General features: G+C 34.9%; 1 protein-coding gene across 3 annotated transcripts; it reads right to left on the reverse strand.

Moving 5' to 3' along the window:
* Positions 1-1,698: 1,698 nt before the first annotated feature.
* On the reverse strand, positions 1,699-14,848 carry LOC145617417 (uncharacterized). Of its 3 annotated transcripts, XM_081672120.1 has the most exons (23): positions 14,421-14,848; positions 11,319-11,381; positions 10,877-10,988; positions 10,728-10,803; positions 10,516-10,612; positions 10,369-10,431; positions 10,214-10,273; positions 10,010-10,114; positions 9,336-9,446; positions 7,939-7,980; positions 7,652-7,762; positions 7,386-7,573; positions 6,281-6,546; positions 6,073-6,194; positions 5,937-5,979; positions 5,748-5,839; positions 5,546-5,594; positions 5,024-5,094; positions 4,780-4,899; positions 3,143-3,243; positions 2,676-2,721; positions 2,112-2,221; positions 1,699-1,952 (listed from the first exon to the last, which is right to left on the reverse strand). In XM_081672120.1, the coding sequence occupies exons 1-22, from the start codon at positions 14,538-14,540 to the stop codon at positions 2,147-2,149; spliced, it is 2,133 nt and encodes a 710-aa protein (XP_081528246.1). In that variant the 5' UTR covers positions 14,541-14,848; the 3' UTR covers positions 1,699-1,952; positions 2,112-2,146. The 3 variants fall into 3 exon arrangements, 2 of the variants coding, with proteins under 2 accessions (XP_081528246.1, XP_081528247.1); XM_081672121.1 differs by lacking the exon at positions 2,112-2,221; XR_014107727.1 differs by lacking the exons at positions 1,699-1,952; positions 2,112-2,221; positions 2,676-2,721 and having other exon boundaries at positions 4,780-4,895.
* Positions 14,849-27,881: the final 13,033 nt, after the last annotated feature.

Genomic DNA, 27,881 nt, shown 5'->3' on the forward strand with positions numbered 1-27,881 from the left:
AGCTCTTTCTATCTCTCATGTCGTCTTAAAACCTGTGGCCTACCTCCCTTGTTGCAATATTAAGGGAACAGAAGAAGTTTTTTTTTACTCACTTTTTGAATGTTTCCTTTTATTTTACATGCTCATACTTCCAATTTTATATATAAATACGACCTATCACATTTCTTCTCACAATTAATACTATTTACAAAAAAATTAATTTTTGTTTAAATAGAAGTGTGTAAACTAAAACGAAATGGAAAGAGTGTACGACTTATGTTTCTAATTTAATGTTGTGTATGAATCATGACAACGCGACTTCTCTTTATTTTTTACTCCGTATAACATTATCAAGTGACAATTTTATTTTATTTTATTTTGTTAAGAAAAAAATAAAAGAAATGCCTTATAAGAATGTATGTGTTCATTTCACGTGAAAAACTTTGCTACAAATGAATTATTGGCGAATGACAAAACGTCGTGACAAAATTGAAGTTCATTAATTGTATATTCATGTTCATTGTTTGAAAGCCGTGATACAAGTTCATCTTCATTGTAAACACTAAACATATCATGTTCCCCTTATCTCATCTAAATATACACTACTAGAAGAGTTACTAAAATAACTCATGCCACACCCTCAATCAACAACATCCTCCAACTTCCCAAGCAAAGCAACCACCATCCCCGCCACCGCAACACCCCCTTCGCTTCCCTCCCTATCTCCTACCTTCACTTGTACCTCACCGTAGTTCGTGTCACGATGAAGGTTCGTACTAAGATGGCGTATAAATCATGTTGACAGTCCGGTAAGTGTAATGACGAAGGGTGTAGGCGGGTTTTGATGCTAGTAGGAAGGCACAACTCGTTCGAAGGCAATTAAGGATGGTTGAGATTATGCAAACTCTACAAGGTAGTGTTATTTTGAAACTCCACCGGATCGAAAGCCGTCGACGGTGATCGAGAACAGCGACCTACCAATGAGTTACTAACATAGCATATTTGATCTTATTGGCAACGCATATAAAATGAGTTACTATTACGAATTAATGTTGATTGAAATAATGGTAACATTAAGACAAGAATTATTATACCCCAAGAACTCCATGATACTTGTGTATTGTATTCAATTTTTCATTTTTAGTAGTAGTTTCAATAATACTGCAACTATTTCATAAAATGAAATTGATATCAAACTTTGGGTACCACCCCTAATTCAATAAAAAGGGGCATTTTGTGTAGTTTCCAACAGGGAGAGAGAGGGCGGGGCGGGGGGGGGGGGGGGGGGGGGATTAGGAGGGTTTTTTGGGTGGTGGAAGAGGATGCTAATGCGGTTTTGGGTAGCCGTTGTAGTGGCTCTTGGTTAGGAAACTTGGTTGAGGGTGACAGTGTAATCATGTAAAAGTTGCAACCACGAGGCGGAGGTGGAGAGTAACCTAGCTTCACTAAACTTCTCCTCTGATCGATAACTAAAGCGAATTTCAACTCCTTAGGTCGGAGTGGGAATCATGATTAATTAGTTGGGTGTTAAGAGAGCATAGAACTCGGACTACATGAGAACAAGTCCCCCTTCTCTCTAGTAGAAGAAAAGGGAGCAACCAAACGATCCATCACACTTCCCCTCAATGCTGAGCTTTCTACTATAAAAATTGCACTATGAACGAAAACTGGATTTTAGTCGTCGCTGAAGGACCTCCAATAGCACAAATATTCACCAAATTGTTAAGAATGGATTGATTACATTTCTGAATAACCTATAACTTACATTACTCAACCTTTACATGTTCACTACAGGTCTACAGTCTCACTGCGATACACAAATGCCTGCTACCCTGAAGTAAATACAGTACTCTTTTTAAACCTCATTTCCTTTGTTTTACACCCCAAAAAAGGGAGAGAGAGCCTCCCATACAAAAAATCATTCACTTGCTAAAGAACATCCTTCTCCTCTTTCCTTTCCCTTTTTGCATAGCCTGTTGAAGAAGCTCAAACATAGTCAACACTTTCAATTGCATAGAGGGCCTCAATGAAAAATAAAATATACATATTCTTTAGTTATTAAGCTACAAAGACTGCAAGCAGAAATATATCGATGATGCACAAAGAAGATTCACAATTGTCGTAAGATCCACCTATGGCATGGTCCGAGGGTCAAATATTTTCAGCCTTACGCTTGCCAGTGCAGAGACGCTGTTTTTGTTGGATAATCAATTGAATATCCATCTTCTGTGGTCAAATTTGACTGCAAAATTCAAGAAGCTGAACTGTCTGAAACCAGTTTTGCTGAGCTTTGAATTTACTATATAGTAGTAATTATTTATTCATATAGATGAGATTTATCTTCGTACTTTAGAGTGAGCCTTACTAAAGCTAAGTATGGAAAGGTGATAGCCATCATCAAAAGACAGCAATCTAGGAACAGGAAACATGCAGGACAGCAACACTAAGCAGAAGAAACATGAAAGAAGTACAGCAACACTAACCCTAATCAACTAGCAGTGGCTTACTATAGTCACCACTCACCAAATATGGCTTCAGAAATAATCTATTCAGGCCTTAAACATGATAATACAAAGCAATGAGGTGTCTCAGGTTTATAAAATTGTGCAACTATATTTGTCAAAAAAATATACACAAAGATGAAGTATAAATAAACTTTTAAAGAAGTCATATCCAAATTATAAGGGAGAGCACACCTTCATGATGAATAATCTCAGCGTGAGGACAATTGTATCTCTCATACTGCAAAACCAAAAGTAATAAAGCTTAATATATAAAAAAAGCCTAAAATTTAACAAGTTAACAATATAATTTTATCATGCATGTGTTTCTCTGTGTGCATGTTTGGCGAAGAGGGGTACCATATGGTTATTTAATTTTAAGTTACTTTGCCACATAAGTATGCAAAATAACTCCAACAAAATTGTAAATTTATATAATTCTGGCAACATCTGGATATATGCAAGTCCAATTTAGTGCATCTCACTTCCAGCTTGAATTCAGAACATTTTTATACAAACTGAAGTTCCCCTCCTGAATTTTATCTTACTTCAAGCCAAATTGGGAATGGGAGTGTTCATTTATGCTTCTTTATTCACCCAAACAAGAAGTCAATAACTCTTTTTTTGGAGCTATTATGAGAAGACAGGAACTGGGGCAATACCTAGCAATGTCTGTTATGGTAGTCTCAGCTCGCATGAGATGCTCAACATCACTGGCACTAAATATAGAAAACTCGAGAAGATGTCCATGGGTAATGGTTACCTGCATAAAGTACTCATCAGGAAATATGGATGCAGAAGAGGAAAACTAGGGGAAGGGGTGTTTGATTGGGGGTCTTGATCTTATAAATACATAAGCCAACACATCAGAAAGCCAACAGCAGGCTCAAGGTTTCCATCTTACAGAAAATTATGAAATTTCATAAACAAATAAGATGGAGCACCGAGCACTACACATATATTGTTCTGTGTAAGCAAGCAAATTTTTGTTATTTTAACATTTTATTAATTAAAATATTTAAAAAAAAAAAAAAAATGCATAACATTTTTGTTATACTACATATGTATGAGGGATTGGATGATAAAGGTACTCCATAAGTCCCTCAAGGATTTGACAATTAATAGATGAAATAACGCTCATCTCATGGAAACACGACACATTCACACAAACATTGCAAGCCTTGCTTGTGTTGCTTAACAAAAAACTGACGTGAATTGCTGTTCTATTTTTAATACAGAAAACAAAAGTATCAATTGTTAGTCACAGCAGGAGGCTAGTACCAAGCACTACTCCAATACTCCTAGTGTGGTAAAGTCATTTACTCAAATAGTCGCCTTCTTTACGTCTAAGATAAAGTTGATCCCTCTTAAGAAACAATTACAGAAATGGAAAAGCTAATACCTATCTCCCACAAATCCCATATATTTGAAGTGCATAAATGAAAAAAAATAATGCGCTCATTCATCTCACTTATTAAGGAAATGGCTTTTATATTTTGACGAGATACAAGGGGTAAAAAAATCTTCCTCCAACCTAAGTCCCGACTAAGAATTAACATTTATCAAAGAAAAAAGGTTGTCCTAACTATAACTCAAACAATGTAAATGTAATATATATAAAGGCTATTCCCCATAATTCTTCCATATACTTCCTTTTGTTAGAGCTATTCTACTTTGACCTTTAGCATTACTCAATAACCCCATTTTGACCACAATGTATTAAAACAAATGTGACTGAGTGTAATTGGATTTCTCAATAATAATTTTGAGATAATTAAAGATAATAATCAAACAAATGTGACTGAGTGTAATTGGATTTGTCTCAATAATAATTTTGACCACAATGTATTAAAACATTTTATGATTTTTACTAATAGATAATTAAAGATAATAATGGACAAATTTGGAAGTTAGCAAACAAGTCAACTCAGAGTGAAACAACTAATTCAAGTACTTTACTCATTTACTCTATCTCGAATCCATCTTTTCAGGACCATCAAATGATTCTCACAACACATAAAAATCACACGCCTGAAGAAAGATTTTGAGGATAGCAATTTTGTAGTCTCACAACGTCACACAAAAATGGGCACCTATATCTTGTTAAGGCACCAATTGAAGCTATTTGAAAACTTCGAAGGCAAATGGCTTGCAAAATAGTAGTGGTTCATGAAAAAAGTCTACAAACTTATCCAACAATTTAATTAGAAATCTCCAGCACATGCATTAAAGACGATGAGAGAAAAAATTTAGATTAAAAAAAATTTTTTTAGGGGGGGGGGGGGGGGGAGACACATACAGTGGTTCCTGGTAAAAACTTCTCATTGACAGCAAGACTGCTGGATCCACTTCCCTTGATACTATAACCTTCACGTTTAATAGTCAAAGTAGCTGGCTCCCATATGTCGAGGTAACCTGTCTGCACCAGTATAATCCACAATCTTAGTACGAAGTATATAACTTTGCTGAAGATGAAAGTGGAATCCCTAACAAATTAACAACCAAATAAAAAATTGTAAGGTAAAACATGAAGGCGGCCATACCGATACTGATACTTTATAAGAGGCCTGACCATTCCGCCAGTTCTGTTCTATGTGACTTTGCATGGCAGGATCTGTATCAATAAAGAAGTTTTTAGCTAGCTATAAGCTACCCACAATCAACAAAACAAATTAAAAAAGGCAACAGAACATTCAAATAAATACATTCAATAAAAATCAGTTAAATTCAGTAAACATCAGTCCCGCTTAACAGAATTAATCCAGTTGTGGCGTCCAATTTAGCAAAATACTATTTTAAAACCTTAGTGGTACGTAAAGGTCGGCTGAAGAAGGGTCCTATTCTATCCTTTTAGCATACACCATTAACAGGTGTGCACGGTGTCCCATCCCCCACCCCTCCTCTCCAAAAACCACAACCCCTACTTTTTTAATTACCTCTAAACTAAAGGTATTGGAGATAGAGTCATATCAGCACGCAACAGAATAGAAAAACAAAGAGACAATCACAAATTCACAAGAATAATCGATTTAATCCCATTAAAGTAACAACTTTTAATATCTTACCACAAGTGATTTTTCTGTGCTCATTAGCAAAAACCTTTACAAGCTCCCCCTGCAGTTTAAACAGAGAATTAAATAAAAAGAAAGTAAATGAAAAATAAATGTCCGATAGTACTGCAGGAAAATGAAAATTCTAACCATAAAGTATCAATCTATACAAGGTTAACACAACCATTAGCAGTAACATCCAAAGAAAAAAAGTTACCTTTCTTTTTCTGTCATCCAAAGGCTGAACTTCAATAGCCAGATATGTCTCCACATCATCAGCTGTGACAAGGTAGACCGGTTGTTTTGCCCCTGATATTTTAAAGTTCATGAGTTGCCAAATCTGCAAATTCTGAGTACAAAAAGAAAAATAGAAGACAAAACAAAATGCAGAGACAAGGCTGAATACCATCTATGTATTTCACAGATCCATCTTCCAAATGACGCACCCACTGCTCAATACCAAAGAAGTAACTTTTTACAAATAGATTCAAAGAAGATTTCTAACAATTATATCTCAAAAAAATAAAGGTCTCAAGAACGACCTCAAAGTTACAGCTGGTTGTTCCGTTCGTAGAAAAGCCACACGCTTGGATTTCTCGCCCGGGATAAGGTTCACCTGATATTTGAAGATCCTCTATTGCTGGTAATGGATCATCATCAGCAGCTGCAGATTCCAACATGACAAACAATATCCATAAGCCATCATACTTGTTGAACATGAATCAAACATAGAAACCACAAAAAATTTACCCTCAGAGAAAGAAGATGAAGGTTCTTCAGGAACTGGTTGAAGATAAGGAAAGGAAGAACTAGCATCCTCAATTGTGTTGGAATAAGGAGAGGTCCCTGTATTCCAAGTCGATGCATCTTCATTTTCATGATATTGCCCCTCTGCAACAGCCCCGTATACCTCAGAACTACTTACTGGATCCTTAAATTTGACCTGTCTAGGGGTAGCATGATATTCATCACGGCTGACAGCAACTTGTGTTGGTGCATCATGGGTATCTGGATCCCTAGAGTCAAATAGGAGGCAAAGAATTAACCAAACTATGCCAATACATAAGAGAAAGATGTGATCACCAACATAAATTCTTAAGAAACCAAACAAGATATTTCAAGCACACATGGAGATATATATAAAGAATATAATATAATCTTAACATACAAAACTTTGATATCAACAACAAAAACAACTCCACATTGATCCTTATGAAGCATGGAGATGTCCAGATCTACACAGCCTCATCCCTTAGATCCTAATCAATGCACTCTCTCCCTTAAGAAGTAGCCAAGTCCCGTTCCACCGTTAATGGATAAAGAGACAGCTACCCAGGATAAAATTTCCACATATAAAGCATGGTAAGGGTAAAATAACAGAGTAAAAGTAGAAAACACCAATAATAATGTATTAAAAGTACTAAGTGGACACTCATCAAGGAAGAAACATATCTAAAAAAGCAGATCCAAATGCTCCTCACGCACAAAAAGTAGAAGTTGTTGCAGACAAGACAAATAAAAGTCGCTAGCATTTTGACATGCAAACATGAGATGTCTCTATTACTAATCTAGAAAATATGAACGAGAAAAGAAAAACAAACAGCAGTACAATAACTTCACGGATGACAACAATCTACTTATATAAAACTCCAAAATAAAATTCTCGCCTTTGCAAAGCAAACACAAAACAAAATTATTTATTGTTTATTTAATGGCTATAAGGACTGAAACATTTTACTTCTGAGATGCCCTGAAATCAACCAACAGAATTTCAAATGAAAACAGGACCCACCAACTAAAGAGATGGTTGTAATTGTTCACAGTTCAGTGGCAATCTTCATTTGAGCAGGCTCACCTGCTTGCAAGAGGTGAATACCTCCCCATATTGCTTAACTCTGCATTTTGTGTAAAAGGAGCGCTTGCATCAGCTTGAATGGCGTGCTGGCCCCTAGAATTCCAATCTGCAGCAATCTGACCATCAGAGTTTGCCATGTTTGCAGGAGAATATGAAGGACGAGGCACAAGTTCTAGCCCATTTTTGCTCTGACAGAAAATGCATGATATTAAAAAAAAAGATCATGAAACTACGAAAATAAGTGACTTGTAGACATGTGATCATACTGAAGTAGGTGCTGCGCCACTGGAATGTTCAGGGGAATGTGCAGCAAAGTTAGGACTAGTCCCACCAGAGCGCCATGGTGTCAGTTGATACTGAGACTCTTTCAATCTTGCCTGTCAACACAATAAGACAAAGACACAGAACACCATCAGCAAAAACTACTAAATCCTGCATTAACAAAATTGAAACTAAAAATATGCTATATACTGCCTTAGAGAAGGAAGGAAAGAAAAAAAGGCATAATCTCAAATCACTTATTCTGGATGGAGGGAAAACATTTGTAGGTTACCTCAGTTATGATTAACTTTTCCTGCAGATGTTTAAATAGCACCTGCAAACCACCGGTGAAGGAGGGCACTATTAGTATAAAGCAAAAGGGAAGACATGCCAACTTGGATCTGCTATCCCCAAACTCCTTCAAAAAAAAAAACAAAAAAAAAAACAAAAAAGGACACACACACAGCAAGAGAAAAAACAAGCTCACTCTACTTCATTAGACCTTGACATGGTGATGCCAAATTGCCAATCATGATGGTCAGCACACTGATAGGTCTGTTATTCAAGCTTTTAGGTTACCATGCGAATGATTCTTCCCTACCCCACCCCCCTAAATCATACTAGCCACAAAAACAGAAAATTATGCTCTTGAAAGAAACAGAAATTTCATCAGCATGCAGCAAAGCCATCAAGTCACCATCTTCAGGTTCAACACCCATCTCCTGAATACAAAACTGTCCAAGTTAAAATCAAATCTTCTCAAATCAGTTGGAAAGTAGATTTTAGTGATGGTGGCATCCAATCATTTTGTTTTCTTTCAGGGGAAAAAAAAAAAATCAGTCACGGACCAAGATGCCATCCTCATAAATTGATCACATGGATCGTTCTATACTAGTCCACTCATCCCTATCCAATACTATACAGTCCCTATCCATGATTTCCAGTCCCTTTTCTCTGGACCAGACCAATCAAATGTTAGTGTTAGACATGTTCAAGCCATCATGCTTGATACTCCTTCATCTTATACCTAATTATGTAACGCTGACAATACTGCCACAAGCCAATTTTAGGAAGTTTCTATCTCTATTAAACACCTCACTCATCTCCCAAACACGATTTCATACATCAAAAGTCGATTGAACAACTTTACAAATATGCTTTTCCTTCACTTTAAAATTCATAACTTGATCCCACTATCCATTTGGGCCATCTATAGAATCTTATAAAAATGCAAACTTAAGATGTATAAATATTGGAACCATGTATTTGACCATACAACATAAAAAATAAAAAATAAAATAAATAAAATCTCCTAACATTCATACAATAATAAGACAACTAGACAAGATTAACTGATTTTCAATCAGGTTTTTCTAACATCCTAAAGTCCTCAAAACAGGCATAAGGTATTTTATATATCTTTTCACTTACAAAGTACTCAAAGCATACTTAATTGAGCCATGAAAGTCCAGAAAAAGAAGGTATTTAAGCTGCATTCTAACAAATCTTAATTTATGAATAATTTTTGCATCAAAAAGTTCAAAATTCCCCTTCCATGTCATACAAAAAACCCTAAACTGCCCATTAGGAAACCTCAGTTTGTGTTGTATCCCATCCTACAGCCAAAATAGATCCAACACAGCAATGCTTTGAAAGAGACAGAAACTCAAATTTACAGGAAACACATACCTTGACGTTACTAACAATAGACTGGGCATCTGATACTTGTGGCTGAAGAGAATATTCTGCAAGAAGAGGCAATAAAGATGACACAAAAGTTGTCCTCTCTTGCTGCACATCCTGAAAAAGCAATGGTGTCAAACCTCGTACACATAATTAGGATTGGTTTAAACAAACATATCCCGTATACAATTACTGCTATTTTTCCATTGTAATACTTCAGCGTATGGTGTTGAACTTCATACATGTAAGTAGGATTGGATTTTTTTTTTAAAAAAAAAGAAAAAAAGAAAAGAAAAAAAGAAAAGAAAAAATCTGGTCACAATTACTACAATAATATCACCTTCCAAGACTGGCAGAATTCTTTAATAAAAAATAATAAAATAAAAACATTTTATATGAATTATTCTAAAATGGGAGGATCAAGCACAAATATTAAAATCCAGAACATGAGAGGCATCCAATGAGACACATTTAAGGTCTTAAATAGAGCCAAACATAGCTTAATATACAAGACAGGCTCAACTATGTGTATCGCGCATCGACCACTACATAAAGCATAAAAATATCAGTTTAACAAACCAAAGCCTTAACCCCAAAAAAATAAGTTCAGACACGAACCAAGAACTTACGCAAAGAAAACAAATATCAAATGCAAATATTTAATCAAACAAATGATTTACCTGTAAAGCATAAGTTAAGCGCACATTTTCTTCAATTATATCTTGCCGATAAGAAAGAGACTTGGATGCTGCATCAATTAGATCTTGTTGTTGTTGATCAAATGCCTACATTAAACAATTAATGAAGCTTATGGCATTCAGTTATATCCAATGACAAATCCATATTAGAAACAAAATCAATTTGAAGTTTGAAGTTGTTTTAACCATTCGCATATGAGCAATGCGCTTCTCTAGAACATATTTTTCATTACGAATTTGGGCTTCCTGAAACAGTAAAAGGACAACAAATAAATCAATACAGATTCACTTATTTTAGTATGGAATCAGATTCAAGGTCTTGAGGAAAGACATTTATGTACCTTTATGGAATAGTCATTTAGATGCTTACGAAGCTGCATGATTTCTTCTTCACGCTCTCTGATCTTTGGGACAAAAAAAATTGGGTAAGTGCAATTCAATCCCATAAGCATCATAGCAGAAAAGGAGGGAAGCTCTTAGAAAAGAACCTGCTGCCAAAGGTTGCTATGATTATTTGATTCAGTAACTGGCATCAACCTTTCTACATGAACATTGTTGGGATCGTACTCGCCATTCTTTTGCAACCTTAAAAAACGGAAGAAAATTTACAGCATGTGAAATTTGAGCCCTCATTGGCAATTGTATCCACAAAAGGAAAGAATCTATGACCCGAAATCATAAGTTCAGCCTGTAAGCATACATGAGATGTCTGCCCGGAGAGTGTAATGTAGGTGATGCAGGCTGGAGGTTGTTGGCATTCTCTGCAGTCTGGCCACCTGGAAGTGCGACTAAGTTACATTACTCTTCATACTCTGATTTTTGCTTAAATTCTGGAAGGAGAGACTATACCTGATGTATCAAACATTTGAGGTACTTGATGGACCCTATTTATTATTCCCTGCATGTGTTCACTAGATGGATCAACAGGATAAGACCCCTGAGCTGTTGGCTTATCAAGTTTCTGTCAATGATTACATGAGGGAAGAAAGGAATACAATCAAGTCAGACCGTTTCAGAAACATGACAGATCACCATGCATGCTTCACAGGCAGATTCAAAGCCTTGGAAGCATAGAGGGTAGGCGGGAAAAAAAAAAGCCATGATAATATAGCAAAGTAGGAGAGAGTTAATAGATGCTAATAAAGTTAAAATGGAATGTTCATGAGTCTAGTCATTTATAAATGAATCCTACTTAAAAAGATTATAAATCGGGCAATCTACAAAAACAAAGAAGCAGGTCATATTCACAATAAACTACAACAAACATAATTATCTAGCTGGAAACACTTACAAGATTTTCAAGTTCCCGATCTTTCTTCAGAAGCTCTTCCCTTAACCTATTGTTCTCTTCAACCTGCAAGAAAATTCATGTAAACATCCATGACTCCTGAAAACAGGCATAAAAAATTCACAGGCATCAAGCAATTCAGGGAGATAAATATCAGCACTGTTTCTGGAAGTGCCGAAGTTCTTCATCTTACTAATGGCCAATAGCAGAAATGTTAACATCCCCATTAAAGGGTGGACTTGCAATTTTAATTCATGAGTTCAAGCCTTCCATAAAATGTGTCTGAGAACTAGCTTCTGGAACATATAACTGATATAAGCTACAAAAGACGGGAAAGGATGGCCAGAAAACCTTAAACATGCCTCTAATGTTTATCTACGCATAATCGAACTTGGACTAATTTGTCAATTTTAACATAAACAGCTTTGAACAAGACAGAAGTTTGGAAAAATCCTCAGAGATCAGGAGGTTTAAATCTGATTTTGAAAGTTGCAACTAAATCCCCACAAGAAGCATCATAGTAAATTTTCAGTTAATGCCCAAGAACAGCATCTATAGGGATAATAAATAAGTTCTCCCTCAAGAAATTTACTTTCCCTTGAAGCCAATCCATGACTAATGAGAAACAGAAACAGAAATCTTGGTACAGATTCTTAGACTGAAGTGGCCGAACAAGGAAACAGTCACCCACTACATTTAGGGCTGTCTCAGTGAGTATACGGAAATGATAATGCAGGGCCCTCAATAATTGATACATAATCGTTGTCACGTGTGTGAATTCTATCCATCACGATTCGTTATCAAATGCAAGCTATAAAGACAAGCCCAATTTTAATTAATGCTTTTTTTGTGAGGAAAGATAGGAAGGAGATTCTATCCAACTCATTTAGAAATGGATGACACAATAACTTACTCATTTATTATTAGTTGATACAGGAGATTATCTGAATCTTCTACTTATCATAAATAGAAGAATACATTAACAGTGCCAAATGAGGAGTATTCATATGCACATACAAAACATATACAAAAATAATATAAAAAGGCTGTATTGACTTCTATTAGCATTTGTTTCATTAATTTATCTATTAAGTCAAATTAATAGGACAAAAGCAAAATGAAGACATAATCTACTCCTTCTATACCTTTAATAAAGCCCAAAAAGTAGAAAACTAGGATAAAAATTGTTTTCCAAAAGATTACAGTGTACTTTGAAATTTTCTAGATATAGGATCAATAGGCAATTTTGGAAACGAATCATGAAACTTTGGAAACCACTGATGTTCACTACAGCCAACACACCACCACTACAACATGCCCAGGGATATGATTCTAAATTTCAGGCACTTCAAATACATCAAAATAAGTAAGATAAATATGAGACCCCATTTCACTGAGGACCGTGAGCAGTCCGATCGCATCCGCTAATAACCGGTCTTGATCACTTCGAAACATTGTCTTCGAACCAGAAATCCAAGGAAAAGAAAGATTTTATAACACTAGAGAGGCTTTTGGGTCTACAAAGTTTTCCAAGACATAGATCGGGGGGGGGGGGGGGGGGGGGGGAAGACTTGGCATTTGCAGAAATATGAGAACAGAAAGTATTTCAAGAAGATAAGGAGTAAGAAGCAGATACAAAATCAAGACATTTTGTAACATTCTGACGATCAAACATATTTATTGTACAATTAAGGCTCTTCTACTATTGTTCTACTAGTTTGGTTGATTATTGCACTTCTTCCTTTCTGCCTCTCTTCCTTAAGGGTTTTGTCATAGCCTTTTACTTCATAAATTCATTTCCTTATATAATGGCTAAGGATGTTCAATCACATACACTCCCAATTAATGATTAGGAAGCATTATGGGGGAGGCTTATCATTCATAATTTTATACGTAATCAATGACAATGATAATTCTCAAACAAATATTAGCTTAGATTTGGATCCTGTTTGGCTCATCAGTAAGATCATCTACATTTACATTAGTAAATTACTACTCCCTCTATCCCAATTTAATTTGCCTACTTTCCTTTTATGTTTGTACCAATTTAGTTTGCCCCCTTTTTTGGCAAGGACCCACTAATTTTTAAATACTTTGTTATTCCCACAACTAATAGGTAAGGTCCTTCTACCCACAATAGACAAAACTTCTAGTCTAGGCCAAAATGGTAAAAAATATTAAACTAAAAGTTCTCATATGCTCATGAGTTACAGACCCACGATAGACAAAACTAAAAGGCCAAAATGGCAAGAATTTGACCAACCACTACATGATAAGAAGATTTTAAAGTAAAGTTTCTCATATGATCATGAGTTACAGACCCCAATAGCTAGAACTTCTGGTCTAGGCCAAAATGGTGGTCAGTTCTACTAGCCACCTTCTAATTTCTTTTCACAATTCATTCGTATGAATAAGAGATTCAAAAACTATCAAAACAAGCAACATCTCTGATTCCATTACACCATTGCTAAATGTATGTTAGGTATGAAGATTTTTAGGGCTTCACAATCACTAAAGTACTCCCATCATAGATTATTTGGTTTGGGGACAAGATAATAGTTTCCTTTACATGAGCACAATTGATTCCACCCACTTTTTACCCTTCGCAACCTAACGGTTACAATTCACGTTACCCTCCTCAATTTTTCTCCTCCCTTTCTCATTTGATTCATTTCCATTGAAATACCAAACAATCCATAAAAGTAATGATTATCATTACCTTTTCGCTCTCTCTTTCAATTCCATTCCATTTTTGTTTCCACTAACCATACCAAATGCAACATCGACAATTAAACCACACACATCATCAGTGATCATAATTATCTCAACAAAAACATCAAATTAACAAGCTTCCTTAAATTGTTTGATAGCCCATAAATTACACTTCAACATACAAAATCCATCAAAAATTACACAAAATTGAGTTCTCCGATTACGATTCCAATAAATTACCATCCCATCATTCATTTCCCACCACCCACAAATCTTCAAACAAAACATAACCAAATTGAGCAACTTCTATAACAGTTTAACGGATACAAAATCAATTTCCATGTTTCAAAATCTTACTACAACAACAAGAACAAGAGAAAGAAGAATATGAACCTGATGACGAATTGTAGTTTCAGCAGCTTCAACAGCTTTCATAACTTGAAAAAGGCTGCTTTCTTTAGCGTTATCAATATTCAATCCGCCAAATTTCTCAGCCAATCCACCATTTTCCATCTTCAATTGAAATTTCTTCAGGAATCTAGGGTTTTTAAATTCTTCCTAAAACCCTCCCCGAAATCCACCACCACAACACCAAAAATCGAAAATTCGATGATAAATTACGAAAAAAATTAGCTAAAATCCAGAAATTGATGAAGAAAAACAATCATTTTTGCAATTGAATTGAGAAAATAATCGATGATTTCTAAGGAAGTGATTGAGTGATGAATCCGCTCTCGTTTGTTTTTTCTCTCTCTTCTCTTTGGTCTCCGGCTAAGCAGCGTTTTTTCCAGCTCCAGTGATCTTTATTTTCTTTTTCTTTTTCTTTTTCTTTTTTTTTTCCCAAGTCTTTTTTATATAGTAATTACATTTGTAATCCTTTAAATAAAATAAAATAAATTGCATCTGTAATTTTCTCATGTACATTTACAATAACCAACTCAACTCAATACCATTCACATGACTTGTACATGAGACTTAAGAGTTAAGAGTTGCTAACTTGTTATGGCTAGGGATGTACACCGGTCCAAAACCGAATCGGACCTGACCCAAACCTGAATAGACCGAGACCTTAATCCTTGATTTTTAAGGACCGGAGACCGGACCTGAATCAACAGGTCCGGTTCCGGTCCAAACCTGAAAAATCTGGTCCGGTCCGGATTTGGACCTGAATAGACCTGATTATTATTATTATTTTTTTTTTAAAATAATATGAAAGTGCAGACTTGTTTAGACCTATTTGAACCTGTTATGGACCTGTTTATGGACCTATTTAGACTTATTAAATAAAAAAAAGTAGTTTTACCGATTTTAGGTCCGGACCTGAAATTTCTGTGTTTTACCCGGACCGAACCTGAAACCCGGAATCCTTGAATTTCAAGGACCTGGATCGGACCTGAATCTACAGGTCCGGATCAGGTCCGGTCCCAACAGGTCCGGTTCAGGTCGGTTTTCAGGTCCGGGCCAGTTTTTGTACACCCCTAGTTATGGCTATGGTAATTTGGTGATGTGCCATTTACATGTTACCATGGTGAAGAGTTGAGGATTGAGCTTGGAGTTTTATATCCTGTGTGATGCATAGAGTTATTTTTGTGATTTTGTTACTCGTTAAGAAATTTTAAAAGAGAAGTTTGGTGAATGTATTTGTAAGCTGTAATATATTGTGTTATATTTTAATATTTTATTACTCTGTTATGACTTTATGAGTTTGTAATGGAAATGTAAGATTTGTAGAGAAGTTTACTTAATGAATTTGTAGATTATAACATGTTGTGCTCTTTTCTATTCTATTAATGAGTTTTGAAATGGTGTATTTTTTCATTAGAAAATTTTGACTTTTAATTACCACCTAACAAAAACCCAAAAGTTGCTTTTACCATCTCCACAGTCAAAAGTTTTATTTAACTACTTTATAAAAAAAAAAATTAAAGTTAGATTTTACCACCACAACCTAACTCCGGTGACGGAAAATTGCTGTGGGCCCCAATATTTTTCATTTCCCTCCAAATTAAAAGGTAAAAACTCGATTTCCCTCTCTCTGCCTTCCTTTTCTCACCTTCCTCCATTAAATTTCTGAAATTTAACCTCTCTCCTCTCAATTTGTATTCTTTCTCTCTGTAAATAAAAGTAAAACATTAACTCTCAACTTCATCACTAATATCTTTCGCATATGTAGAAAAGGAGGCGCTTATGGTTATAGACAGTGGCGGAACCAGAATTTTTAGGTGAGGGGGGCCAAGATATATCTATGTATATGTAATTTCGCAACTATTATTGAATTCGTTGATTACATTTACTAAATAAAAAATATATATAAAAAAATCTACAAAATTGTTAATTATAAGATTTGAACTCTTGACCTCTTGTCCACTATTATATGGCAAAAACTAACAACTCTACACTAAGGCCCTTAAAAAAATAAATAAAAAAACTTAATTTTGCTGTTTGATTCACCTTAATTTGCTGAACTGAAATTATTTTTACTGAACTGAACTTTTTTTTACTGAGCTGAGCTTAATTTTACTGAACTGAAATTAAATTATTTTTACTGAACTGAAATTATTTTTACTGATTTTCTATTATAATTCTTCTTTAAGAAAACTGAATTTTACTGAACTGAACTTATTTTTACTGAACTGAAATTATTTTTATTGAACTGAAATTATTTTAACTGAACTGAACTTATTTTTACTGAACTGAAATTATTTTTACTTAATATTATTTTTTTAAGGTGAAAAGAACAGGGCCTAAAACTTATAACAAGTATAAGAAAAATTTAATATATATCTTGAGCCAAGGGGGAGGCCATGGCCCACCCCAACCCCCCTGGCTTCGCCCCTGCTTATGGAGGACATTTCGTGCTGCAATTGACAACCACTAGCATCAACACTACTTCTAATTGAACACAATTATCATTCCCAAACCCAAATTACATTAACCAGTTGCAATTTTAAAAACCCTAAATTAATTGATACTAACATGAACCCTAATTTTTAAAATCTGAAATTGGAGCTCAATTCATAACTCATATCCACACTTCCAATCATATATAACAATTGGAACATAATCTCGACAAGAATTGCAAAAATATACATAATAATTTATGGTATCTGCGAATTGAATGATTTAAAATGCGTACCTTCTTCCAATTTCCCTCTCCACTGACGTTATTAAATGAGCACAAATCTGGAACAATTGGATGCTAGAATTGTTAGAGTAGAGCAAATTTGAAGATTTGGGAAGAAATTCGCAAAAAAAAAGCTGAATTCATGGATTTTTTTTTGACGAAAAGAGGAACGACATGGGTTTGTTTAATACAACATAATCGAGGAAATTAAATTGGGGTAAAATTGAAATAATAGCCGTTAGTGTGGGACCCTCTGCAATTTTCTGTCACCGGAGTTAGATTGTGGTGGTAAAATCTAACTTTAATTTTTTTATGAGGTGATAAAATAAATTTTTTGATTGTGGAGGTGATAAAAGCAATTTTTTGATTTTTGTTAGGTGGTAAAACTCAAAATTTCCTCTTCATTATAAAGTAACTAGTATAAGAAAATAATGATATGAGTTTGTTTATGTTTCTTCATTAGTATTTATACGAGCACTGTCCAAGTTAAAACTTTGATATTATTGTACTATAGGTTCATGTGCTAGATGGGTAGTTTCGAATATTCTTTATTTAGTACATAATTATCCAAATATTTTAAGTCATTTTAGCTTAAAATTTTGTCGGGTGATGCAATATTAAAAGAACGAAGAAAGTATTTTCGTTTTAAAATAGGGAAATTTTGCTTCAATCTTATATACGGAGTATAGGCCTATAGCCTAGATTTCACTCAATAACAACCCGTTCTTTTAAATCTTGAAGCCCAAATTAGGCGGCCTGTACACATGCATCAACTTTCTTAGGGTTCGTTTGGCATGCATCACTGTGGTTTTCTGTTTTTTTTTTTTAAAAAAAAATATTTGTTTTTCAAAATCATATAATATATGTCTCAAATTATAAATTTAGAATTTCTCAAAAAAAAAAAATGGTTACGGACACGACACATATATGATGTCAATTCAAAGAATTATGGATACATTTACTAATACTTGACATATTGTTAGATTTGTCGTTTGATCAATACAATAATGTATAGTTATTACATTATATCAAGAGTTTATATTGTTTGGTAGTACATGATTAAAGATATTAATGGTGAAAGCTATGTAATAAAAATCGTGCAAGGTTAAATTAGAACATTTTTTTGAGTTGATATAGTAGTTTTAATTTTTGCAGAGGAAAATTGAAAAATAAACTTTTTTACTTTAAGAAAAAATGGGGAAAAAAAAAATCTTAGTTTAATTATCAACAATGACATTGATATTATTGTCGCTTATAGAAGTTAATAATTTTTTTTTATTTTTTATTTTTATTTTTTTTTACGAAAAAGAGTAACAAATTCCTAAAAAAGTTGAAAGTTAGGTACCCATTTTCAATCCTTACTCCTTATTTAAGTGAGTCAGTTGGTTAATGTTTCCTAAAGCTAGCCTCTAACCTTATTTTTTTTTTGGTATGTTTCATCGTTCCCTATGAAAACCCTAATAAACCCTAGAAAAATATGGCAAACATTGAAGAAATTAGTACTAGTGAAGAAGAAAAAAAAGAGCAAAATGAATCAAACACCAATTTCATCATCAAATTATGGATACTTACCCTATGACCTATTAACTACTGAAATTTTCCTCCGAATACCAATTAAATCACTTGTTCAACTCAAATTAGTGTGCAAAAGTTGGAATTTTTTAATTTCAAATCAAAATTTTGCCAAATATCATCACCAACATTCAAAACAACACAATCTAACCTCATTATCCTTTATAATGAAGATGCATAATCAACATTTTTTCACCGTTGATCTCAAAGTCTTAGGCCCTGTTCTATTCCCCGCAATTTTGCAAAACTGAAATTATTTTTACTAAACTGAAATTATTTTTGCTGAACCTAAATTATTTTTACTGTACTTGAATTAATTTTACTGAACTGAAACTATTTTTGCTGAACTGAAATTATTTTTACTGATTTTCTATTATAATTCTTCTTTAAGAAAACTGAATTTTACTGAACTGAACTGAAATTATTTTTACTGAACTGAAATTAATTTTACTGAACTGAACTTATTTTTACTGAACTGAAATTATTTATACTTAATATTATGTTATTTTTTTAAGGTGAAGAGAACAGGGCAAAGTTCTCTCGATTGTCAAAGCTTACAATGTTGATCCATTAGCTCATCGTCGTAAGATCATTAAGTCTTCATCGAAGTTAACGTTCATTGGATCATGTGATGGACTAATATGTATGTACAAAATTAATTTTAGTAAGGTTTATGTTTGGAATCCTACTACCAAAGAATGTAGACGTATATCAACTCCTAAAGGTATTTCTTATTGCATCTACATCTTTGGATTCGCGTATGTCCCTTCCATCAACGACTACAAAATGATGTTGATTTCGGATGACACGCGCGGAGCATTTCCACAAGTTCATGTATACTCATTAAAGGATAATAAGTGGAGAAAACTAGACGAAATTATCGACATTCAGGCAGCAAGAATTTTTTACCAAATTTATCCAACTTGCTATTACAAGTGGCCTATATTTACCTCCTCCAAGGGAGTTTACTATGATGAGGGGGCGCCCCAGGCAATCAGCCTGATTGACGAAACTTTGTCAATCAGTTGCTTTTGTGGGGCCCTCTTACCAGATAAATTACTTAAATATTGCTGAAGGCTACGGTGTTAACTAACGTCTAGATTTTTTTTTTTTTTTTTTTTTTTTAATTTTTAAAACCATCTTCTCCATTGGAGAATCTCCAATCTTCCACCTGGAGGCTGCAGCACACCAGCACCACCATAGGCTCCATAGCTGCCATCTGGTCCATCACCGTACCATTAGATCTTCCACCATCCGAAACCCATCAGATCCACCACCATCTCTCTGCCTTCTGCCGGTTAAATCCACAAAATCCTTCCCGTCGTCCTCCTCTTTTTCCCGATGTCCTATTCTTCCTCAACAATGGCCGCTTCACGGCAAAATAAAAAGACACCCTACTAGAAAAGAGTGTAAATTAGGGTCATATCAACCCCTTAGGGAAAGCCTTTCATTCGCGTCACAGCAATTTAAACTGCAATAAGCTATGGTGCCGCCGTGCTGTGAAGGAAGAAGTGAGGTTTTCGAATTCTGGTTTCTAGGTTCTGGCTTTAGATTACTGTTTGTTTGACTAACCTTACGTTTGCCTAGTTATGTTTGTGCTGACAACTTGACAAGAGTGCCCTTACAATTTATGACTGAAAAGACAAAATTAACCCCTGATTTGCACAAGTTGTGAATCAGCCTGATTAACTTGAATTTCCTCCTATGATGAAGCGTTATATTGGATTTCGGATTATTTCGTATTAAGGTTTGATATGGTGAAGGAATCATTTGATTTAATATTGAATTCGAAGATTAAGGCCTTTAAGGGAAAAAAATCAAGGGTGTAATATATCGACATATATTCAAGTTATAGGAGTAAATTTGTGTGTTTGTCTCATATGTAATACTCGTAAATCCGATAACCAAAATCAAACAACTATTAAGATTTGGATGTTCGAGCAAAGCAAATGCGTTTGGAAGAATATTCTAAAGGGGAAGGAGCCGTATATGGGAGGCCTAGATTATTTAAGGTCAAGAATTATTGGGATCGTTAATGGTAAACTTCTAATATTGGAAGAAATAGAATCAACAACTCCATTAAAGGAGATTGTGCTTGTTGAAAATCGACCTTTGGGTGTCTGTATACCTAAAGAATCGAATTATGTTGCAAGTTATGATGAAAGTTTTATTTCTCCTTACATATGATTTAGGTTGTAATGTTGTTTATGCATGCATATAATTATGCATTTGCAAACATAATAATGACATGGTAATTTATAAGTTTATGTCTAATTAATTCTTTTGCCTTCATTTGTTTATTTTAGTTTTTAATTTGCTATATATGTAATTTCAGTTCAATTCCAATCAGTTCAGTTCAATTTAGCTCCTAATTTCCTTCATTCTCTCATAAAATATTCATTTTAGCTCCAATCAGTTCAGTTCAGTTCCAATTATTTCACTTCAGTAAATGTGAACAGGCTCATAGTCGACTACATTATTTATTTGGTTGTTAGGTTGAGTTGATTTGGCCCTAATCTATAATCTATCTATCTATAATCTATATCTATAATCTATAATCTATCTATAGGCCTTGTTTGGTGGTAGTGATTTAGGTAGCACTTAGCGTTTTGACTAGTCAAAATACTACTAGAAAAAATATGAGAGTGTTTGGCAAGCTAGCGATTCTAGTAGCGGTTAGCGATAGAGGTAGCGTTTAGGTAGCTTTTCTCAAACGTTAATAATAGTAGCGTTTAGAAGTAGCGAGTAGCGTTTGACAAATTTTTATTATTTTCCAATTAATATTTATATGAATTTGGATATATTTAAGTATCACAAGCGCTACTTTTACCAAACACTCATACTATCAACCGTTACTTTGACAGCTAACCTCTACCCACTACTAATTGACAGCTACTCGCTACTTTAACAGCTACCCACTACTTGACCGCTGAAAGCTATCCGCTACCACTACTTTTGCCAAACAGGACCATAATCTATAATCTATAATTTTTAATACTAAAGTAGCAACTGCTGATGTCATTTTTTTCAAAGTTGTACACGTGGCGCTATTTTATTAAAAGATTTCCCGCTCAAATGCTATTTACTATTTTTTTTTGAAAAAAAATGCTATGTAATTTTAAACAGATGTATAGTAGCTATTATTTAGGTAATTAATTTAAAATAAGTACATATTATTTTGGTAATTTATGTTCATATTAGGTTGTTAGAGTTTTTATGGGAGTTGTTAGCATAATTAAGGTCAATTAAATTGAACTTATGAATGTTGTAAACTCAAAAAAAATTACATAAATCCCAAGATATATTACTGGTAAATTCGTGTATTGCACGGGCACTAATCTAGTATTCTAATAAGCTTGTTTTATATACAATACTCCCTCCGCCCCTAAATTACATTCATCTTTGGAAATTTACACGGGAATTAAGGAGAGAAGAATAAGACAAATAACAATAATTAGATAATGCAATGGGAAGTACAAAGTTAGAATAGTTATTACTCATGACATGTCATCAATCCTTTGAAAAAAAAAGGACCAATCACATGCTTCTAATTGAAAATTTTTAACTAATCATATTCATTGTAATTTGGCACAAGGATTATGAGTGAGATTAGGGAAGGATGAGCGAGAAAGCATTAAATATAAAACAAAAAAAAAAGAGTTGATTTACTAAAAAAAAACTTACCAAGATAGAAAGGAGGAATGTAACTTTGGAATACCAAAAATAAAAAGGAGGAATGTAATTTAGGGACGGAGGGAGTAGTTATTATTTTGGTTTAATTGAGTTGAGGTCTTGGCTTTTGGATTTTACGAAGTATTTCTTTGGAAGATTAGAAAAGATTATTATTACGGAGTTCATATTCTCAATTTCACAACTCCCAATACACTTTGTTGGTGATTCTATGCTGATGGCAGGCATCGTTAAATTTCATTATATTTTATTTACCAAGTATTATATACGAAGTACTCGTATATATTCTTCTAATCTATATACTTATCTTTGGTTTTATTTTAAGGAAAAATTGCTCCCATTAATCTGTACTTTGCCTCATCCGCCGAAAATAATCCCAACTTTCGTTTATTATCTATTGCACCCAAATTTAGGGGGTATTAATTTTCGTTGCACCCAACAGGTCATCTAACCTGATATATGTAACACCCCCGATTTACTAGCTAATAATAAACAATAAATAAAGGAAAAATAAACAACCTTTAAATAAAATTTGCGGAAGCATACACCTAAATCGGAGGTATTACCGCCACACTCGACAACCTGTCAAGTGTTAAGGCTTACAAAATCCCAATAATTACAACCCAATAAACTAGGTGAGCTATTTATACAACTTTACAAACTTGTTATAACAAACTAAGCGAAATACTTGAGATCCTTTAGCATACGATCACTTGATCAACCTGTTACAATCTTCACTGCTCACCATTAAGGACAAATTCCAAAATAGATCGTCACAGGGCCACCATAAGAAAAAGACATGGCCGCAAACACAAGTAGCACAACAAAATAACACACACACGTCAGCAAAAAGCTGAGTAATCACCATATATCAGAATACAGAGTATAATAGAATAATTAACATTACTAGCTCAATTAAATAATGTAGTTCAAAACTACATAACACATTGTACTCTGAAAATAACCTTTATCAACTCAACCTTGAATAATAATAATCCTTTACTCAACTCATAACCAATAGTGTGCCATGCTCTTTGTTCTATACTTAGCCTTGGACATGGGTAATTCGAATAAAACCAACAAGTATAAAAACTTGAATACTCCCAATAACTAGAAAATACCTTAAACCAGACCACATACGGGCCAATTCCCACTGTAGGGGACCATAGAAAAATATATAGTAAAGATTGTACGTCATTCTTAACTCATGATTATGATCCTCTTACCAACATGCCAAGGACTAAGGTATATAACGCCGAGCCTCAAACCAAGAACAAAATAATCATTCTCAACCTGGTGATCTCATACATTGATCAAATAATAATTCACAAATTAATATAATATCTCAATAATGGCACATGTTCCCAAATAACAATACAATTCGATTCATAAATATCTCAACTCTTAGGGAAAGAATACTAATAACCCAAATATAATCAAATCTCAACCCAAAATAATAATTTATATGACACTACTAGAAAAAGGCCCATTTCCGACGGAATTTTTCTGTCGAAAACACCTTGAAATCCGTCGGAAAAGGTGTTTCCGACGGAATTCCGTCGGAAACGGTTGTCGGAAATGCCTTCGTAGGAAATACCACCATTTCCGACGAAAATTCCATCGGAAACACTTTTCCGACGGAATTTTCCGTCGAAAGACAATTTCTGGTACCTGCGAATTCCGTCGGAAACTATTTTCGGGAAATTAAAAAAAATACGCCGTGCCACCTCCGGCACGGCGTATCACCACCTCCAACCACCAAAAAACCCAACATCAGACACCGCCACAACCACCAACCCCACCAACCCCTAACTCGTATCAGCAGTCCAGAACCACCCCACCACCCACAACCACCAGATCTACCACCAAACCCGAAAAAATTAACAAAAAACAAAAAAAAAAATTAAAATGAAAACTTAAAACCCAAAAAATTCTTTGAAAACTGAACAAAAAAAAAAAAGAAAAATAATAAACAAAAAATGAAAACAGACCTACCACCACCACCCACCTAAAACCACCGTCGAAACCCACCTAAACCACCGCCGAAACCCACCGAAATCTACCGCCGAAACCCGAAAAAATTAACAAAAAAAGAAGAAAAAAAATTAAAATCCCAACACCCTAAACCCGAACTTCAACAGCCAAACCCTAACCCAAACCCATACCCAGATCCAAGCACCTTAAACACCCAAACCCTAACCTAGATCTACACCACCGCCACCGACAAGTCCACCACCACCGCAATTCAACCACAATTCACTATAAAATTAAAAAAAAAATCTCAAAAAACAAAAATAAGTATGAAAAAAGGTACATACCTTGAATTTCACCCAAAAAACCCCCAAAATTGGCTCGAATTTGGGTTTTAAAGGTCAAATTCGAACCTGAAAACTCTAGATCTAAAGTTTTCAGGGTCGAATTTGACATGAAAAACCATTTATTTCTAAAAATTGGAGAGAAAGGGCGAAATTGGAGGAATTTGTTGTTGATTTTCGTAGTCGATGTTGGTGTTATTGTTGGTGTTGGTGTTGTCGGTGCTGGTGGGTGGTACTGGTGGTGGGAGATAAAGAGGGGAAAGAAGCTAAGAGGATAAAGAAGGGGGAAGGAGAACGAAGAGGAGAAGGTGAACGGGGATGGAGAACGAAGAGGAGCAGAAGAGAAAGAGATGGAGGATGAGAGAGGAGCAGAAGAGAAAGAGAAACTGGAGAAGAGAAGGGGCGGAGGAGAGAGAGAAAAGGCGGAGGAAGAGAGAGAAAGACGGGCGGAAGAGAGAGAAAATGGAAATGAAATGAGGAGGAGTTTAGGTCTTTAGGGTTTTAAAAAGGGCTGAAATTTTTTATATATATATAATTGTATTCCAACGGAAAATTCCGTCGGAAATTTAACTTTCCAACGGAAAATTCCGTCGTAAATTTCCGACGGATTTTAATTCCGTCGGAAATTTAACTTTCCGACGGAATTTTCCGTCGGAAAGCATATTTTTTCCGACGGAATTAAAATCCGTTGTAAATTTACGACGGAATAAAAATCCGTCGGAAATTCTGATGTTTCCGACGGAATTTCATGTCCGTCGGAAGCATTCCGTCGGAAATGACCCTTTTTCTAGTAGTGTGAATAACCCTAAAACCTTAATAATAATACTCCCTAGAGAAATAACATTAAAAACCCTAAAATTAACACAATTAATATAATCAATAATACAACAATTAAATCATATATCACGACATATTAACAATATATACAATGATTGATCATACAAATAACAAATCATAAAATTTATACACAATAATATGAAATACAATCAATAATCTATAATCAAATAAATCCAAGAATTAAGGTTCATGTGATTACATATAATAATAAAAATACAAACGTCTCCAAATTGACATAATGTGATTACCTTTCGAGAGTATTAACCCACGGACTCAACTGATCTCACAAAATCCACGGACAGAATTATACCAAAACTTGGCTTATGGAATGCAAAATTCATCATATTGGAAGAAGGTTACAAAACAATAAAGGGTTGACTTTGGTTTTAGAAAATCCAATTGATCACGAAAGTTTTTTTGAGAATTGGATTAGCAACATAGGATTAAACTGGAGTACATGGAGGCAAAAAGTGACGGCAAATTGCAGAGGTAAGGCTTAAATAATAAAGATACAAAATCAATTAAAATAATTAGGGTTTAATAATATATAGTTGTTGATAAAAAGAGTCCTATTTAAATTAAAATAGGGTTTTAAAACTTTCCAAACTCTAAAATAAAAATTATATGAGATTAGAAAAGTTGAATAAAAATAAACTATATATAAAATCATAAAATATTCGGGTATTACAATATAGCAGGTCACCTAGCCACGTGTCAGCGTATGATTGGCTTAAATTTTTTTTTTTTAAAAAAAATAAAACAAAAATAAAATAAAAAAAATAAAAACCCCACAAACAACCCCATACCAGCAGCCGGCCACCACACACCACACCCCCACCCCCACCACGCTGCCGGAAACCGCCGCCCTGCTGCCGGAAACCCCTCCCCTGCTGCCGGAAACCGCTGCCCAACCTTCCCCCTACCTCAAAACCCACCCTTTCCCTTCCCCCACCCCCGAAAACCATTCCCCCACCCCCGAAAACCCCTCCCTCACTCCCGGAAACCGCCGCTCAACCCTCCCCCTTCCCTCAAAACTCCCCCTTTCCCTTTCCCCACCCCCGAAAACCCCTCCCCCACCCCTATTTCCTCCGTCACTCCCCTCTCCCCCGCCGTTTTCCGACCCCAATCCCCTTCCCCTTCCCCTTCGTTTTCGCCATTTCCCCCGCCCTCCCTGTCGTTTCCGCCCCCTTCCCCCACTGCCATTAACGGTGGCTGCCGTTAAGGGGTGGCTGGGTTTTCGTTTTTTTTTAAATTTTGTTTTTTTTTTAAATTTTGTTTTTTTTTTAATTTTTTTTTTAATTTGACCATTCATGTAGTGACACGTGTCCAAAAACAATGTAACACACAAATGTTGACCGGATTAACCGGTTGCAGGTAAGTTGGATGCAACGAAAATTAATACCCCCTAAAATTGGGTGCAATAGATAATAAACGAAAGTTGGGATTATTTTCGGCGGATGAGGCAAAGTTCAGATTAATGGGAGCAATTTTTCCTTATTTTTATTTTTCCTTTCCCACTATCACCTTAATCGATGAAAAAAATATCTATATTTTTTGTGTTCCATCTAGTTCACTCTTTAGGCTAATCCGGATTCGAGGATCAGTTTAGTTGATCCCCTCCCAATTGTTGTTGCGGAGGATCGAACACGAGTCCTTCTTACCAATTGTAATCTCAATCACCACTACACCAACAAACATTTTTATTTTTCCTTTCCCACAATCACCTTAATCGATGAAAAAAATATCTATATTTTTTTTGTGTTCCATCTAATTCACCCTTTAGGCTAATCCGGATTCGAGGATCAGTTTAGGTGATCCCCTCCCAATTGTTGTTGCGGAGGATCGAACAAGAGTCCTTCTTACCACTTGTAGTCTCAATCACCACTACAACAACAAACAGTTGAGCCCTGTTTGGTGGTAGAGTTTGAGGTAACGGTTAGCGTTTGAACCAGTCAAAACACTCCTAGAAAAATTTCAGAGTATTTGGCAAGGAAGCGTTTTTAGTAGCGATTAGCGATAGAGGTAATGTTTAGGTAGCTTTTCACCAACGTTAAAAATAGTAGCATTTAGAAGTAGCGGGTAGCGTTTGATAAATTTTGTTAATTTTAACACAATATTTATATAAATTTTGATATATTTTGGTATTGCAACCGCTACTGTTGCTAAACACTCATACTATCTAGCGTTACTTTGACAGCTAAGCTCTACCCACTACTAATTGATCGCAACTCGCTATCTTAACAGCTACCCGCTACTCGACTGCTAATAGCTACCCGCTAGGGCCGCTACTACTACTTTTGCGGTAAAAAAATATCT

This window comes from Chenopodium album, chromosome 26, assembly GCF_948465745.1.
Source record: "Chenopodium album chromosome 26, dcCheAlbu1.1, whole genome shotgun sequence".
Classification (NCBI taxonomy): domain Eukaryota; kingdom Viridiplantae; phylum Streptophyta; class Magnoliopsida; order Caryophyllales; family Amaranthaceae; genus Chenopodium; species Chenopodium album.